General features: G+C 33.3%; 4 protein-coding genes across 7 annotated transcripts; 2 read left to right on the top strand and 2 right to left on the bottom strand.

Annotated features, from left to right (window-relative positions):
• Positions 1 to 481: 481 nt before the first annotated feature.
• LOC104738660 (flavin-containing monooxygenase FMO GS-OX-like 8) lies at positions 482 to 3,538 on the bottom strand. 2 transcript variants are annotated; one of them, XM_087472662.1, is made up of 8 exons: positions 2,832 to 3,507; positions 2,652 to 2,722; positions 2,383 to 2,541; positions 2,209 to 2,301; positions 2,033 to 2,115; positions 1,193 to 1,328; positions 941 to 1,114; positions 482 to 838 (listed from the first exon to the last, which is right to left on the bottom strand). In XM_087472662.1, exons 1-8 carry the CDS (start codon positions 3,403 to 3,405, stop codon positions 653 to 655), a joined length of 1,476 nt encoding a protein of 491 aa, XP_087328788.1. In that variant the 5' UTR covers positions 3,406 to 3,507; the 3' UTR covers positions 482 to 652. The 2 variants fall into 2 exon arrangements, with proteins under 2 accessions (XP_087328788.1, XP_010457150.1); XM_010458848.3 differs by lacking the exon at positions 2,209 to 2,301 and having other exon boundaries at positions 2,832 to 3,538.
• A 2,165-nt stretch (positions 3,539 to 5,703) lies between these two features.
• Positions 5,704 to 7,225, top strand: LOC104738645 (uncharacterized). Of its 2 annotated transcripts, none has more exons than XM_010458827.2 (6): positions 5,704 to 5,829; positions 5,959 to 6,017; positions 6,112 to 6,375; positions 6,489 to 6,639; positions 6,723 to 6,804; positions 6,899 to 7,225. In XM_010458827.2, the coding sequence occupies exons 1-6, from the start codon at positions 5,798 to 5,800 to the stop codon at positions 7,097 to 7,099; spliced, it is 789 nt and encodes a 262-aa protein (XP_010457129.1). In that variant the 5' UTR covers positions 5,704 to 5,797; the 3' UTR covers positions 7,100 to 7,225. The 2 variants fall into 2 exon arrangements, with proteins under 2 accessions (XP_010457129.1, XP_010457120.1); XM_010458818.2 differs by having other exon boundaries at positions 5,707 to 5,829; positions 6,486 to 6,639.
• Positions 7,226 to 9,125: 1,900 nt separating this feature from the next.
• Positions 9,126 to 11,329, top strand: LOC104738621 (transcription factor PIF7). 2 transcript variants are annotated; one of them, XM_087472657.1, is made up of 7 exons: positions 9,126 to 9,276; positions 9,433 to 9,689; positions 9,823 to 10,243; positions 10,318 to 10,422; positions 10,487 to 10,552; positions 10,650 to 11,036; positions 11,117 to 11,329. In XM_087472657.1, coding segments are annotated over exons 2-7 (1,104 nt in total). In that variant the 5' UTR covers positions 9,126 to 9,276; positions 9,433 to 9,687; the 3' UTR covers positions 11,240 to 11,329. The 2 variants fall into 2 exon arrangements, with proteins under 2 accessions (XP_087328783.1, XP_010457088.1); XM_010458786.3 differs by lacking the exon at positions 9,126 to 9,276 and having other exon boundaries at positions 9,358 to 9,689.
• Positions 11,291 to 13,993, bottom strand: LOC104738629 (uncharacterized). The gene is made up of 2 exons (XM_010458799.2): positions 13,648 to 13,993; positions 11,291 to 13,045 (listed from the first exon to the last, which is right to left on the bottom strand). Exon 2 carries the CDS (start codon positions 13,030 to 13,032, stop codon positions 11,512 to 11,514), a length of 1,521 nt encoding a protein of 506 aa, XP_010457101.1. The 5' UTR covers positions 13,033 to 13,045; positions 13,648 to 13,993; the 3' UTR covers positions 11,291 to 11,511.
• Between the last annotated feature and the right edge of the window lie 1,193 nt (positions 13,994 to 15,186).

Genomic DNA, 15,186 nt, shown 5'->3' with positions numbered 1-15,186 from the left:
CATTTCCAAGCTAAATGTATTTGGTTTTTATTTATAAGAAAGCGTTTCTATTAGTTATTTAACTTATTTTCTTACATCATTATTGATTAATCATAGATTTTTCTTTACAATTGTTCAAATCTATAGATAACTTTTTTACTATGATCACATGATGAAAACTGTATTCATTTTTGCTGGATCAAAATGCGTGAATATCGAAATTCAATAGTCTTTGTCTAAATTCCTTTTAAGGAATCAGAATAGTTGAATGAATTTATTAAAAAAAGTTGAATGCATTTTCATTTCATAAATTGATTTGATACATATAGCTAGGACCCAAATTGATCAATCATAATCTCTGACTGACCAATGTCAAGAAAAGCAAAAAATCTCTTGGCTGACCAACCTAACGTCAATAGTAGATACAACAACTTCAATATATATATATATATATATTTTTTTGTAGGTCCAATTGAGTGTGTGTGTGTTTTTAACATGGGAATAGTGCAAAAACACAAATTAAAGATCAATACAACGAGTTTTGCCGAAGCCTACAGGCACTTTTACTGTTTTACATCAGCAAAAACATCACACCACATAAGAATACTATTCTTATTCACACACACACAAAAAAAAAGGGTTAAAAGCTTGTTTCGAACAGATTATAAAACTTTTAAGGAGTATAGAATTGAGAAAAATAAGGGTCTTGAAGAGTTTCTTGAAGGAAATCATCGTCTTCCCAAGAATCACGATAAGTCTCCAGATTCTCTATGGAATTCAATATAGCTGATTTGCATAGCTTCCTTCGCCATTCTTCCAAGTGCGGAAATCCAATGTAATCCGCATACTTATCGCTATACTGTTAAAATAATTCAAACAACACATAAACATAAAACTAGTATGGACGAATAAAATCGATCTTTGAGAAAATTAAAGAAAAGAACAACTATAAAGTTTGTACATTAAAATCGGCGAGGTCGTGAGTGTAGCGTTTAGGGATTCCGGCGGCTTCTTTGGAGCGGTAGAATTCGGAGATTGATTGCATCATCTCATCGCAGGAAGGAAGAGATGTTTTGCCGGACAACAGCTTTGTGATCCACTTCGCTTGTGATTCGAAGAATGGGAACCCTATCAACTGCAAAATATTATAAACCTTTGTTCAATTAGCTAGTGATAATAATAATGATTAGTAACGTATAAACCAAAATGATACCTTCCGAGGGATGCCGACAAAGGAGAGAGAAGGGGACAAGGAAGGAGAGAACGTATGTTCGAAGAGTGGACCAACTCTATTATCATCAACTTCTACTCTTCCTTCGCTCTCAAGAAATGGAAACTTGTAATCATACCTACACGTATTTTGGCAAAAATAAAATTTCCCAAATCTTACAATGACAAGAAATGTTTATATATACAAATCGTTTAATTTTTCATATTCCATTTTTGTATATAAATAAAATTCCAAGAGCTAAAAGCCTAAAACTGGAAGGAATATGTCGGCTGTATAGTAGATATGAAAATGAACTTGTCCGAATGAACATTTAGTATCAAAATGAATTTAATATTATTTACATGTCCTGTCCTACACGTATTCAGGGACCATGGTCTATGAGTTCTATACCTTCGAAAAATAAAATAAAAATATAATAATTTTGGCACTAATCATAAATTTTATTCTTTGTCAACTAGCCTGACCACGTTTTTCACGAACTGTTACCCATTTCAAGGTCATATGAGGACATGACCCCTTTGGCCAAATCAACTCTAATCAATACTCAATAATTAGTCTCGGAATATTGACAAAAGATTCTTTATAGGTTCATGCAAAAGCCGGCATTTACTTATCAAATTAGTATCAGATGGAATTTATCAAAAATATTTGTATGGCTTTTTTAGATAACCACATTTTAGGTGTATCATCAGTACAAGGAACGTATAGAACCATTTTATATAAAATTAGTCCATGACTCTTTCTGTCTTCAATAAATTTTTTTTTTTTTTTCTGATATAAATTCACTTACCAAACAAAACTTTATAAAAAATATCAACTTACCCGGTACAGTACAAAATGGTGTCGGCTACAATACAAGACCCATCTTCGAAAATGACCTGTCCATCTTCCTCTAGAGATTTAATCTACGAAAATTTGAAACAAATTAAGCAATCAAATTAAACAATTAAAATAAGTACTATATATATATACTAAATTAGTATATAATTTCAATATACGTGAACATCACGGTATGTATATGATAGTGCCGGAGAGTCATATAATCTAGTGCTAAGTCGTATGTTAGACTTCCTGAACATCACGGTTCGACCCTGTTGTTATTGTGAGTGTATAGTGGTCTCTAAAATAGGATTCATGGTAAAAAATGTAAATATTTGATGATGAGAGTGTACTTGAGGACGAAGATAGAGATTTTGATGTTTTGAAATGACTTTAGACAAGCCAGGAGGAATGTCAAGTGTTTTGGCACTTAGATGAACTTCCTTTGCTACTTCCACGAGCTCAATTGATATGTCTTGTCCACTTACTGAGCACCCAACTACCACCACGACCTACCATCATCAGCATCAATTCATCATCACCATGCATGCAAGATGCATCATAGCGCATGCATCATCTCATTCCAATTAGTAAATCAAGCTCTTTATAATTACTTTATTACCTCACCACGAAAAGGATCAGGTACCCTGTAAACATGGCCATGAAGTTGCTTCCTCTTCCACAAATCCATTCCTATAAACATCAAAACCAAGGCTAGTAACAAGAATAATTTTCCAATATGAAAACTAGCTAATTTGATTTTGATTATGAAAGATACGGTACATCAAACATATTCATATACCTTTGATGGAAGGCAATCTAGGATAACAGTAATGGCCAGATGCAACAACAACAGCATCAAACACTTCTTCCAGAACCTCACCACTCTTCTTCTCTACACTCTTTACCATCCATTTCTTCATACGATCATCGTTAATATCATCTTCATTCACCATCCCCACAAACTCAACCCTAACATTAAACCTAATCATCTCTCTTAACCCAAACACTTGACAAAAATCCTTGAGATACAAGCAAAGTTCCTCATGTCCCGGGAATCTCCTCGTGTCTCTTCCTTTCTTTGCGTTGAACGGAAAATCAGAGAAACCCATTATCTCTCTCGGTGTAGCCAACCTCAAGGATGAGTAAACGCTGCTATGTACTTTTGAGGTTTTGTTTTTTCCTAATGGATCTTCTTCTTCCACGTTTGGTTGGTATAGCCATTGACCTCCTACGTCGTGGTTTTGCTCCATCACCACCACTTTATGTCCTTCTTTCTTAAGTTCTCTCGCCGACACTAACCCTGATGGTCCTGCTCCTATCACACATACCGTCTTTGATTGACTCTTAAATGGCTCTGATGTCGCTAACACCATTTTTGGTGGTGGTCGGAGATAAAATGCTTTCGATTTGATTATTAGGTTGATTTGTTTCTCGTGGTTTCTTGGCTCATGGTGGCTAATACACTAATGGACTCTTCTTTATATAGGTGATTTTTTTTTGTTGGTCAATTTATATAAGTTATTTATTTTGACTATATTATTGCATTGAAAAGTAAGGTAACAAAACTGTACCTGGTGACAATTTTTTAATATATTCAATTTTCTATGTGGATGATCACTTTATGAAAAGCTTGTATTTTATTATTTTGTTATTTAGTGATTCACATAAAGGTAGAAATAGTATTTATCAATGCAAATTAATGGGGAAAAAAATCATCATATTGCTTTGTGCAGTAAACGAATACTAATAATTTTTAGATTGGACGAGGTAGACAAGAAACACGAGGAAAATTGTATAATCAAATTGATGAATTCAAAAGGTCATGATATTTTCCCTGTTCTTTCTTTTTTTTGTTGTCAACAAATGGTATAATTAAATTCTACTTATTATAATTATCTTTCTTACAGTTAAAAAAAATTATGAATTGAAAAATAACTTTTTGTTGAAGCAAAACATACCAGGAAATACTCCTAATCCATTATTATCAGAAAATATTCATTATTGTAGCTAGTGACAATACAACAAATAAGTAAGCTATCCAGTGGGATGCTTAATCTTTGAGTTATGGAACTTGTTGTTGGGCGTCACCAAAATACGCATTGTCTGAAATATTTATTTACCCCGTTAAAAATTTCATTCCAATAAGCTACCTAATGATATTTTTACCAAAGCATGTCTTACAAGTTACTAAACTTTTACATTCATAATATTCTTTTTCACCAAAAGTTAAAGAGGAGACAAAGTTAGTTAGCTTTTCAACAAATTTCTCTTTCTTGGAAATATTATCAAATTATAAAATATATATACTTTTATATACAATAGACAAAGTCATGGATCATATACAATGTGATATATAATTTACTTTTCCATTTTATGGAGTATTTGAAAAGGTTAAATTAAGGAAAGATGATTTGAGAATATTAACGTATTAAGCGCGCGATTACCAACATGAAAAGTCGCTTCAGTATTAGTTTACCTTTCAGTTTAAAATTCTTATTATAAATAAAATTTTTGCCGACGAAATAGTTTATGTCTAGTTGTTCATATATAAATTAGTAGACACAGACCAATGAGAATTCGTTATACGTCACCAACCTGAATAATTTGTTTAGGTCATATCATATCATATATATATATATATCGAAGTTGTTAACAAATTCTTACAACTTTTTGAACATTATCTTCTCAATTACACAAGTCTTGTTTTTAATATAAAAGAAAAGAAAAATGACAAGATTGTACGAATACGATGGGTTATCTGTCGAGAATGGGACAAAATGATTGACGTGAATATGCATGTTTTTAGTCTCTAGAATTACTACTTCGACACAAACAAAAATGTGTTAAATACGGACAACTAATAGCAAAATTATTGGTTGAATGGTCACTACAATAATAATGTGGTGTGTACGTACGTATAGGATAATCGTAACAAACTCAAAATGTATATTATTTAAGTTCTTGGATCTTTGCGAAAAAAGAAAAAGAGTAAGCTGTTAATCGGATGCATTTATCTGATATTTAGCAAGAGATTTAAACTTAAATGATATTTTACAGTTTACAAGTTCATCGCAAACTGTGACAACATCTCGGCAAGATCATCCGGTAATAAGTTCTACAAGAAGTATCGAAGGAGAAGCTTCACGAAGATACTTCTTGGGCCTTTCAGCATCTTGCAAGCCCAGTTAGAGAAACCCAGCTTTCACCTCATTAGCAATCTCCGGTTATTTCTTTTGATAATCCAATAGTAATCTCCGGTTTAATTTAACCTGAACCAGACTACGATTGAGACTTGAGAGAGTAATTAATTAAACTGAAGTCAAACCTTAAACGAAAGTCAACATTAACCATTCTATCACGAAACAGTAATGTAATAAAACCATCTTTTTTAATAAAAACACGAATCTTTTCTATTAGCATTTTACTAAACTCCGGTTTGATCAATCAAATCCATTTATTAGTTTATAAAAAGAAACCTTCAAGTATAATCACAACTACACTTTTTTGGTACTGAAAGAAAGCGTTGGTTTTATATAGTTATAATTATGTGACTAAATATGTACATGAAGATTAGCATATAAAGAATCACATGTTTTGATACTTGGCATGTTCCTGTACAGTGGAATAAGAATTTGGAGCTTATTTATTTATTATTGCTTCAAGATAAAATTACCACATTTCCTCCTTCTCGTGGTATTCAAGGGAATATAAGAACAAACATGTGAAGCCCAAACAACATTGGAGTCTCTTAATTGGGAAAATCAAATGGATAATTTGGTTAAGCAAAGAAAACGAAGGTACACGTCCAAAATCTTTCTCTCTCTCTCTCTTTTTCCCCTTTGGATTAATTATGTTATTTTTTCTAATTAAATTTAACCAAAAAAACATTATATGCCCGAAAAAATTTGTGAAATAATCTTTTGTAGGGTCTCAATTTCTGAGAAGAAACAGTCGGATTTTTCAATATCAGAACTGGACATAACCGGTAATTTTCACTTGGTTATCATTTGTTTCAATCTTTTTATAAAAAGATTTTGGATGTATAATAAATTTTTGCTTTATTCTATATCAAATTGAAGATTATCCAGCATTAAACTGGCTGAAAAATCAATCATACTGGTATGAGAAAAATGACAACTACAACGAGAAAGAAAGTGAATTCGCAGTTTCTGTTGTGGCTGTTGCATCCGTCATTAGATCAATGGAAGAAGTTGATAAACAAGAAGCAAAGAGAAGAAGAGAGGAAATCAAGAAATTACGGGCAAAGAAAACCAATCCGGTTGTAACTAATATTGAAGAAAAGAGGTTAAGCAAATCATACACTCAAGAGGTGAAAATTGGAGGTAATTAATACAATTAGAGCTAGTTTGGTTTACTAATATTTTTTATATCAAATTTACATTGAAACGATGTCACACAGTACTATTAAGTTATTGATATATTTTTTTTTTAGCAGAGGAGAGTTTCAAAAAAAAATCGTTAGAGTACCTACCAGAAAACTGTCGAACAAAAGAGATGGATTCATCTTCCAAAACATCAGGACTTGCTTTAACGCCAAGTAAAGCAGATTCTTGGGAAAATACTCAAATTAAGAAAATAAGATTAAGGTAAAATTTTATTCAGTTATTAATATTCAAAGTATATGTATATCTTATCAATTTTCTAGAAAAATAATAAACTCTGTTTGAAGGTATGAGAAAATGAAAGCTGAAATTGTGGGTTGGGAAAATGAGAGAAAATTAGCAGCTAATCTGAGAATGGAGAAAAGAAAGGTTATTCTCTATCAAATGACTAATTAATCAACTTTTTTATTGTATTTATTCAAATGAGTAATATACTATTTTATTTTACATGTGGTGATAAAAGAGTGAATTGGAGAAGAGAAAAGATATAAACAATCAGCATTATAAGTCAAAATTAGCAAGGATTCAACTAATTGCTGATGGTGCCAAGAAACAGCTTGAGGAGAAGAGGAGGAGCAAAGAAGCTCAAGTTCATGAAAAAGTCAAGAAAATGCATCGAACGGGCAAAGCTCCTAAAAATTATTTCTGCCTTCGTTGTTACTAAAATCAAATGATTTCTGTCAATGATTTAATTTATATATGTAACTATTTATGAAATAAAATTTGAGTAAACTCATATCATAAACAAAAACAAAATACCCATAATTATGAATGTCTTTGGTATATATCATCACCATGCGTAATATTGCTGTTTTCTTCTTATCTCTCGAACTAATTCCTAACATTTTTTTTGATAAACATTTCAATAAGAATCAATCAAATATTGATGTGATTGTTGATGTTTACACACGCTCTCTACCCTATTCCACACATGAAATGTATCATACTAAAGACAAGTAAACACTAAAAAGGGACCAAAAAGGATTTTGATTGATTGATAAACTCTATTAATTAAATTTACTATGTGCTCTCACAGGAAAATGAGGCATTCTTTGGTCCAACCTTATTTCTCCATTGGTAAGTAGCAGCAACTGCTCTATGTGGTGGCCAGGACCACTCGCATTTACTATTCTCTCTTCTTATTTTGAAAAACTTGCAATATATATATTGTCGTTGTACAATTCTCTGTCAATAGATTTTTGAAGATTTTAATTTTAATTAGTAACTATATATGGATGCGTGTTCTCTCAATTTATGACGTGAAGAAGAGTTAGTTTTACCGATCCAAAAGGATGGATCCCGCGTTCCATGATAGAGATAATGACTGCACATAAATATAACACATTATATTATATAGATATCTCACAATTAATTACATTGACGAGGTTAGAGCTCACTTAGTTACATTGACGAGATTAGAGCTCACTTAGTTTGACAAAGATGATGTTTTGATTTCCTTCAGATTTTAAAGCTATCTCTCTCACTTTGTTTATTACTTGTGTGTGTTCTTGTAAGACTCGAGAAATATAGAAACTTTAAATGAAAGAAACGTAACACATAAATACTTTTGCAGGACAGGTAATAGGTTACGAACTTTGCTAAAACCTTCCATCTCCACACATTCAAATATCAAAAGAACAATGAATCTAATTCATATAGTACTAGAGAGTTTGAACATACATAAAAAAAAGGGTATATTATTGAACAGATAAACTCTGAGGAGCGTTAGGATTCGCTGTCAAGAATCTAATGCGAGTACTTGATTGGCTGATGAACTTCACAGATAAACATTGGTCCCAACTAACCCTCCAATAATATTTGTCCGCGTGTGAGAACTATGACATCAGTTTGAAGCTGTCGGCCGTATAGCTCGAGCGGGTGGGTGAAATCACTTAAGATTCTGATGTGACATCAAATGATTGGGAAATCTCTCAATGCAAAAGGGTGATCTCGTATTTATCCATTTCACTAGACTTTATATTTTTCATATGTATATATATATATATATATATTTTTTTTTTTTTGGGACTCAACATCATATATTTCATTCATATCAACTTGTACCACCACCAAGGCTTATAAGCCTCTCAAGTCTCAACTAGGTTGTAGCCAGTCTGATACACAAGTACTTAAACCAATGATTGAAAAAAGTCGAGATAGATCAATCCATTTTTACCTATTTACAAAACTACCTAGACAGCTAGGTATTATGATCAGGTAATTTCTAGACCGATGCACATGAGGTCCCATATTCGAAATTAAATAAGTGAAGCTCAATTTTTCAAAGTACATAAGACTATTATAAATAACAATAGAAACAAGAATTGCCAAGAAATCAAAAATTGGGAAATATAATACGACTTAGAAACCGTAAATAGAATCTATTGTTATTGATATATATGTGGTCAAAATCCCGAACAAGGCGATTTGAGATTGTGAGATGGGAATGGACAGAGAAAGAATAGATTAAAAGAGGCTGAGAAGTGAGAACATATTGATTTATTCCTCGCAACTTGCATCAAATATCTAGTCGATGCATCAACCTCACATCTCACTCTCATTTTTGACATTCGAATACCATACTATAGTTTCGGATTCTAACGTGTTTACTCCAATAAATAATATATATATATATATATATATATCTTGTTTAATATTATTTAATGCATCTCTATGTATATAGATACTTCAACTTCGTTTATATTATAACGATGAAACTGACATTTTTTAAATAGTAATAACGAAAATCTATTATTAGAAATGTTGTTGTTTCTAAATCGGTGAATCACACGCTTTGCTTTTCTACCGAGTAGTCAATGCATGCAATGGAGAGATTTCAATGTGAGTCGGTTGAAACTAAAATGACGTAAATGCCCTTATCTATTACTATGTTCTTTTGGCAAGAGAGAGGTTGCTGGACTTGAGGGGCAAAACACAAACAATCCTTTGCCACACATATGTGTTCCGTCCACATAAAAACCATTTGACGTTTTGCAGGGACCATTTTAGAGAGGGAGGAGACAAGAAGAGAGAGAGAGAGGCTCTTTATTATAACATCAATATGGATCAAAGACAGATACATTGCATGAGTTGTCGCTGTGATTGTGGAGAGTTTCCAAACAAAGAAGAAACAAGATTACAACATTTTCGAGCAAAGAAGAAAGAGAGAAGAAGAAGAGCCAAAAAGGGAAGAACATAAAAAAAAAAAGCTTATTGTCAGTTTATTCTGCAAACGTGCGGTCTAAGTAACACATGTACTCCTCTCTGTTTCTGACAAAGAACTCTCCTCTGTCTTTGTTTCTACCAAAAAGAGACTTCTGTCTTTGTTTCTTACTCTCTTTCTCTCTCTCTTAACACAAAAACAATTTCCTTTTTTTGGTGACTCAGGTCGAATTACGGAGTGAAAGAGCTCACATGGGAAAATGGGCAATTAACCGTCCATGGTCTAGGCGAAGAAGTCGAACCAACCACCTCGAATGACCCTATATGGTCCCAAAGTCTAAACGGGTGTGAGACTTTGGAGTCTGTGGTTCATCAAGCGGCTCTACAGCAGCCAAGCAAGCTGCAGCTGCAGAGTCCAAATGGTCCAAACCACAATTACGAGAGCAAAGACGGATCTTGTTCAAGAAAACGCGGTTATCCCCAAGAAATGGACCGTTGGATCGCTGTTCAAGAAGAAAGCCATAGAGTTGGTCACAGCGTGACTGCAAGTGCGAGTGGTACTAATATGTCTTGGGCGTCTTTTGAATCTGGTCGGAGCTTAAAGACAGCTAGAACCGGCGACAGAGACTATGTCCGCTCTGGATCGGTAAGAACTATCAAAACCACCTTTCTTTTTTTGGAAAGATGACTAAAGAATTAACCAAAGAGATCTATATACAGGAAACTCAAGATACTGAAGGAGATGAACAAGAGACAAGAGGAGACGCAGGGAGATCTAATGGACGAAGGGGACGAGCAGCAGCTATTCACAACGAATCTGAAAGGGTAATACATAAAACAATTACAGAACTTTTCTAGAAAAACAATACTGACTCTTAGTTTGATGCAGAGACGACGTGATAGGATCAACCAGAGGATGAGAACACTTCAGAAGCTGCTTCCTACTGCAAGTAAGGTAAATATTTATCCTAAAAGAAACTACTTTTAAAGTTTAAGAATTTTTCTATGTCTAAAACCGTTTCTTTAACTCTATGTTATACGGATATTTTCAGGCGGATAAAGTATCAATCTTGGATGATGTAATCGCACATTTGAAACAGCTACAAGCACAAGTTCAGTTTATGAGCCTAAGAGCCAATTTGCCACAACAAATGATGATTCCGCAACTACCTCCACCACAATCAGTTCTCAGCATCCAACAGCAACAGCAACAGCAGCAACAACAACAACAACAACAGCAGCAACAGTTTCAGATGTCGTTGCTTGCAACCATGGCTCGTATGGGAATGGGAGGCGGTGGCAATGCTTACGGAGGTTTAGTTCCTCCTCCACCTCCTCCTCCTCCTCCACCATTGATGGTCCCTACTATGGCTAACAGAGACTGCACCAACGGTTCTTCAACCGCTTTAACTGATCCTTACAGCGCCTTTTTCGCACAGGTAAAACCTTCTTTTAAGTACTGTTTCCGAGAAAGGCTATTCAAATCTTGAGCTCACTGTTGTTGGCTATGATGATGCAGACAATGAATATGGATCTCTACAATAAAATGGCTGCAGCGATCTATAGACAACAGTCTGATCAAACTACAAAGGTAAATACAGGCATGCCCTCAAGTTCTTTGAATCACGAGAAAAGAGATTAGTCTAGCTATATCTTCTTGAAAGATTGTTGTATCGTGATTGTAAAAAAACTGTTTTGAGTATGGAAAAAAAAAAGACTTGCAAAGATAAAACTTGAAAGCTTTACAACTTCATCATCGTCTCTGATATCAACTTCAGTAATGGTCAAAGTGCATAGTAAACTCTTTTGCTATTTTGAGGACAGTAACAAGAATATTATTACTGTTCTCGAAGTTTAAAGTCTTGAATGTTAATAGTTCATATGTGCACAAATTAAATTTTGTCTTGTTTCTTTTCACTCTTCGGAAACCAAAGGTCTAACCTTAGACGCAGATGTTGTGGCCTTGCTTTGACTTGATTTGTGAGATGTCTTATGAGTGTCCTGAAGAGAGATAACAGTTTCAAAAGCACCAATGAGAGCTTTCACTTTGTTCTTCCTTACCTTTGTGAGCTTAATAAATGTCTCCTCAATTACACTGTTCAACAATGTCACCATTTTCTTCTTCCCTTCTACTTTTTGATGCCTCAGAACAACCTTCTCACGTTTACTACTTTCGCAAGAATCATTCTTCGTCTCAACACCCAATCTCCTATCTTTAAGACTCTTCTTCTTTCCTTCGGTTTGCGTTTTCAGCTCCTGCACAACCCTCTTTCTGAACTTGATCCATTTAGGAGAAGAGTCCTCAGGTTTCGGATCAAGAACCTTTCCTTTCTTGAAAGTCAGCTGCTGAGCTAGACTCACCTTTACTCCTGTCTTCTTAGGCCTAATAATCTTCTTCTCTGTTTTTGGATTTGCTTCAAGGTCTGCAGAACCAGTTTCTTTTTTCTTAGTCATCAAACCGGTACTGATCTTACCAGGAATCTGTTTAGTAGGACTAGAAACACGTTTAGGAGTAGTCAAGCTTTTATGTCCTGTCCTTATGGTTTTCTTCTCTGATGGTTCCTTCTTCTCACTCTGAACACCTTTGACGCTAGATTCAACAACACACACAGTCTTCTCTTTTACATCTTCACTGTTAATTGTCTCACTCTTTGCCTTCTCCATATTCTTCGGAGCAGAAACCTTAGAACTTCCAGCGCCACTGACCTTTGAAACCTTCCCCATAGCAGCATTCGACTTCACACTTCTCAAGCCAGGAACCTTTTTAACAACAGAAGATGAACCACCACTCAGAGTACACTCGGTTTCTTTATTTCTCCGAGCTCTATCACTGCTTTTAACACTCGAACCACCAACAGATCTCGCAAGCTCACTACTAGAGTCTGAATTCACAGAAGCATTTGGTTTTATTTTCACATCCAAAGCCAATGTATCTCTCTTTGCAGCCACAGAACTCTCAGGTTTGGTACCAGGAATCTGCTTACTCACACTTCCCAACGACTTCCTTGTCAAACTCGAAGTCTCAACTTTGATCACATCTGAGCCTTCAACACTCTTTCTCCTAACCATCTTCCACGGTTTCACAGCAGCATCATCTTGATGATCACACCTCTTCCCATGTTTACATAAATCATGAATCGAACTCACACGATGATTCCCACGATAACGAGACTGAACCTGCGGTTTACTTGGTCGTGTACCTATTGTTCCAGTCGAGTAGCGTCTCGGAGTAACACCTTGTGGCTTACGCACTTCATTGATCACTGGTATAATAATCTCTTCTTGATCATTGGATACCACAGATGTAACATCTTCCGCATTCCCCACATCCGTTACATGTACCCTTTCCACAGAACCCTCTTCAGACATCTCCGGAGTATTTTTATCGCAAGAATTCTCAATCTCTTTGACTTCTGAAGTATTCTCCTCAGCCATTGTCAAACCAAACCTGTTCAGGAAAACAGAGTGTATTACCAAAAAATATCAAATCAAATATAAAATTCATTCATATGACATTTATATCCATCCATATAAGAATGATCAATCATTAATAACATCATCACGAAGAGAAACAGGAAAAAAATCACACAGAACACATTCAGATGAACATAAGGGATACTTTGTGCCCTATTACCTATTCTGATCAGATTGTGGAATTTGACATCATAAAGAACCAAATCTCTAGAGAAAACAAATATACCAAATTTAGATGACTCAACAGTCTAATTAATTTCAAAGAAGTATAATTTTTGTTGACTTCCAAGAGTCTCAATCATCGTTAATCATCATAATCAATCACATCATCATTACCTAAACGACAAAATTGAAACTTGATCATGACGCATTACAAAAATTAAATCACTTCTTGTGTATGTATGTATACAAAACGATAAAAAGGTTTGAATTCTGATCGGACAATGACCTAATTCTACAGTAGTAACGCAATAACTACTCCACACGTTTAAAAAAAGCCCTACCAAACAGTTTCAAATTCAAAAACCTAAACAAAACGTATATCAAAAGAAATCAAGAATTCAGAGAAATCGATACCTTTAGATTTGCTTCCTTCCTTACTTTATTATTCTCAAAGAAGAAGACCAAGAAATCGGAATAATATGAGAGAAATTTTGTGTAATGTATATATATATATGAGAGAAAGAAGCTTGTTTGAATGAAGTTTTGTTAAGTTTGGAAACAAACAAAGAAGAAAGAAGAGAAAAAGGGTAAAGAGATTTGATAGTTAGGCAAAAGGAAACACGCAGAAAACACAACCAAGTAACCCAACCAGAGAGGAGAGGGAAGAAATCTTCTTCTTGTGCACAAAGTCTTGTGAGAGAGAGAGAGAGAGGAAGATGTCTGATTTTTATATATATGTTTATTTAAGTTACTTTGGCTCGATTTTATTATTTAATGTTTTCTTATATTTATCTAGTTTCTAATTTACTTAGATTTGATGCTAACAAAAAAAACGAAACAGTGGTATTTGAAATTATCATTAATCTCTCTCTATATACAGTACACAGTATTCTCCCATAAAAATAATTGGAAAAATGCATGAATATTTCTAAAATAGCAGATCTCTTTCTTAGCATATAAGTGTTTTCGGTGAAAGGTAAATATAAATTTTTATTTTTCAGAAAGGATATTTGACAATTTTCATATAAATTATTTTTTGTTAAAGAAAATAAAATAAAATCACTGCTAAATCTCAAAACTGTGATTAACCCTAAAACAAACGGCGGATATTTTAAGTTAAAGCACCAATATATATAAAAGTTCATGATTTTGTGCTTTAACAAATTTGTATCTGACTTTAATTCCTTTTTCTTTTCTTTTGTATTTTTCTTTTGACATAAATTGACTTTAATTTGTGAAGACATAAAATCATCATATGAGTTAGCTTTGGAGGGATCCGATACCTTAACTTAGTCTTTTTGTTTTTTTTTTTTCTATTTTCTTTTGTTTTCTTTTTGTGGACAAAAAAAAACTTAATCTTTAGATTCTTGTATGATTTATTGAAAAATATAAGATCAAGGTGTTGTTGACCCAGAAACAATAATATATTTTAAAAAAAATAGATAATGTGGCCCCCAAAAAGATGTCATAACAAGATAATTTAGAGATTTGGCCAAAAATCCTACTATATTAAGTTATCAACTGAGAAGTATAAATATAAAACTAACTTTATTAAATGTAAAAAGTTATTTATGTAAACAATGTTCTTACACATTGGTTTATATGAGTCAATCTAGTTTGTTGTTGCCAAAAAAAAATGTAAAAATTACATTGTTATGCCATTGTTCTAAAAACAAATGTTTAATTTTCAGTAAAGGTAAAAATATAATTTGAATATTAGACTAATAAAATCTTTTAAATAATTATTAATTTCTAAAAAAAAATATTTTCTCTTTTATTAATTATGAACAAAAATTACTAACTAATTTAACAAAATTGTAAACCAATCAGAATTTCAAAAACTAAAATTTTATATCTAAGTATCCAAATTTTTATTTTAATAACTGTATTTGGAAAGTTGTGTTAAGATTTTAAATTATGATTCTCCTATCATCTTTATTTAATTTCATTTAT

The sequence above is a fragment of the Camelina sativa genome, chromosome 2 (genome assembly GCF_030686135.1).
Source record: "Camelina sativa cultivar CO46 ecotype springtype chromosome 2, ASM3068613v1".
Classification (NCBI taxonomy): Eukaryota; Viridiplantae; Streptophyta; class Magnoliopsida; order Brassicales; family Brassicaceae; genus Camelina; species Camelina sativa.
This window is presented reverse-complemented; position numbering and strand designations above follow the sequence as displayed.

Excerpts from the sequence above, each read along its gene's own strand:
- LOC104738660 (XM_087472662.1), bottom strand. The coding sequence starts at position 3,405 with ATGGTGTTAGCGACATCAGAGCCATTTAAGAGTCAATCAAAGACGGTA. Across the intron at positions 2,116-2,208 it reads ATACATACCGTGATGTTCAC|ATTAAATCTCTAGAGGAAGA; the intron begins GTATATTGAAAT and ends AAATTTTCGTAG. Across the intron at positions 1,329-2,032 it reads ACCATTTTGTACTGTACCGG|GTATGATTACAAGTTTCCAT; the intron begins GTAAGTTGATAT and ends AAATACGTGTAG.
- LOC104738645 (XM_010458818.2), top strand. The coding sequence starts at position 5,798 with ATGGATAATTTGGTTAAGCAAAGAAAACGAAG. Across the intron at positions 5,830-5,958 it reads GTTAAGCAAAGAAAACGAAG|GGTCTCAATTTCTGAGAAGA; the intron begins GTACACGTCCAA and ends AATCTTTTGTAG. Across the intron at positions 6,805-6,898 it reads TGAGAATGGAGAAAAGAAAG|AGTGAATTGGAGAAGAGAAA; the intron begins GTTATTCTCTAT and ends TGGTGATAAAAG.
- LOC104738621 (XM_087472657.1), top strand. Across the intron at positions 10,244-10,317 it reads ACTATGTCCGCTCTGGATCG|GAAACTCAAGATACTGAAGG; the intron begins GTAAGAACTATC and ends ATCTATATACAG. Across the intron at positions 11,037-11,116 it reads ACAGCGCCTTTTTCGCACAG|ACAATGAATATGGATCTCTA; the intron begins GTAAAACCTTCT and ends ATGATGATGCAG.
- LOC104738629 (XM_010458799.2), bottom strand. The coding sequence starts at position 13,032 with ATGGCTGAGGAGAATACTTCAGAAGTCAAAGAGATTGAGAATTCTTGC.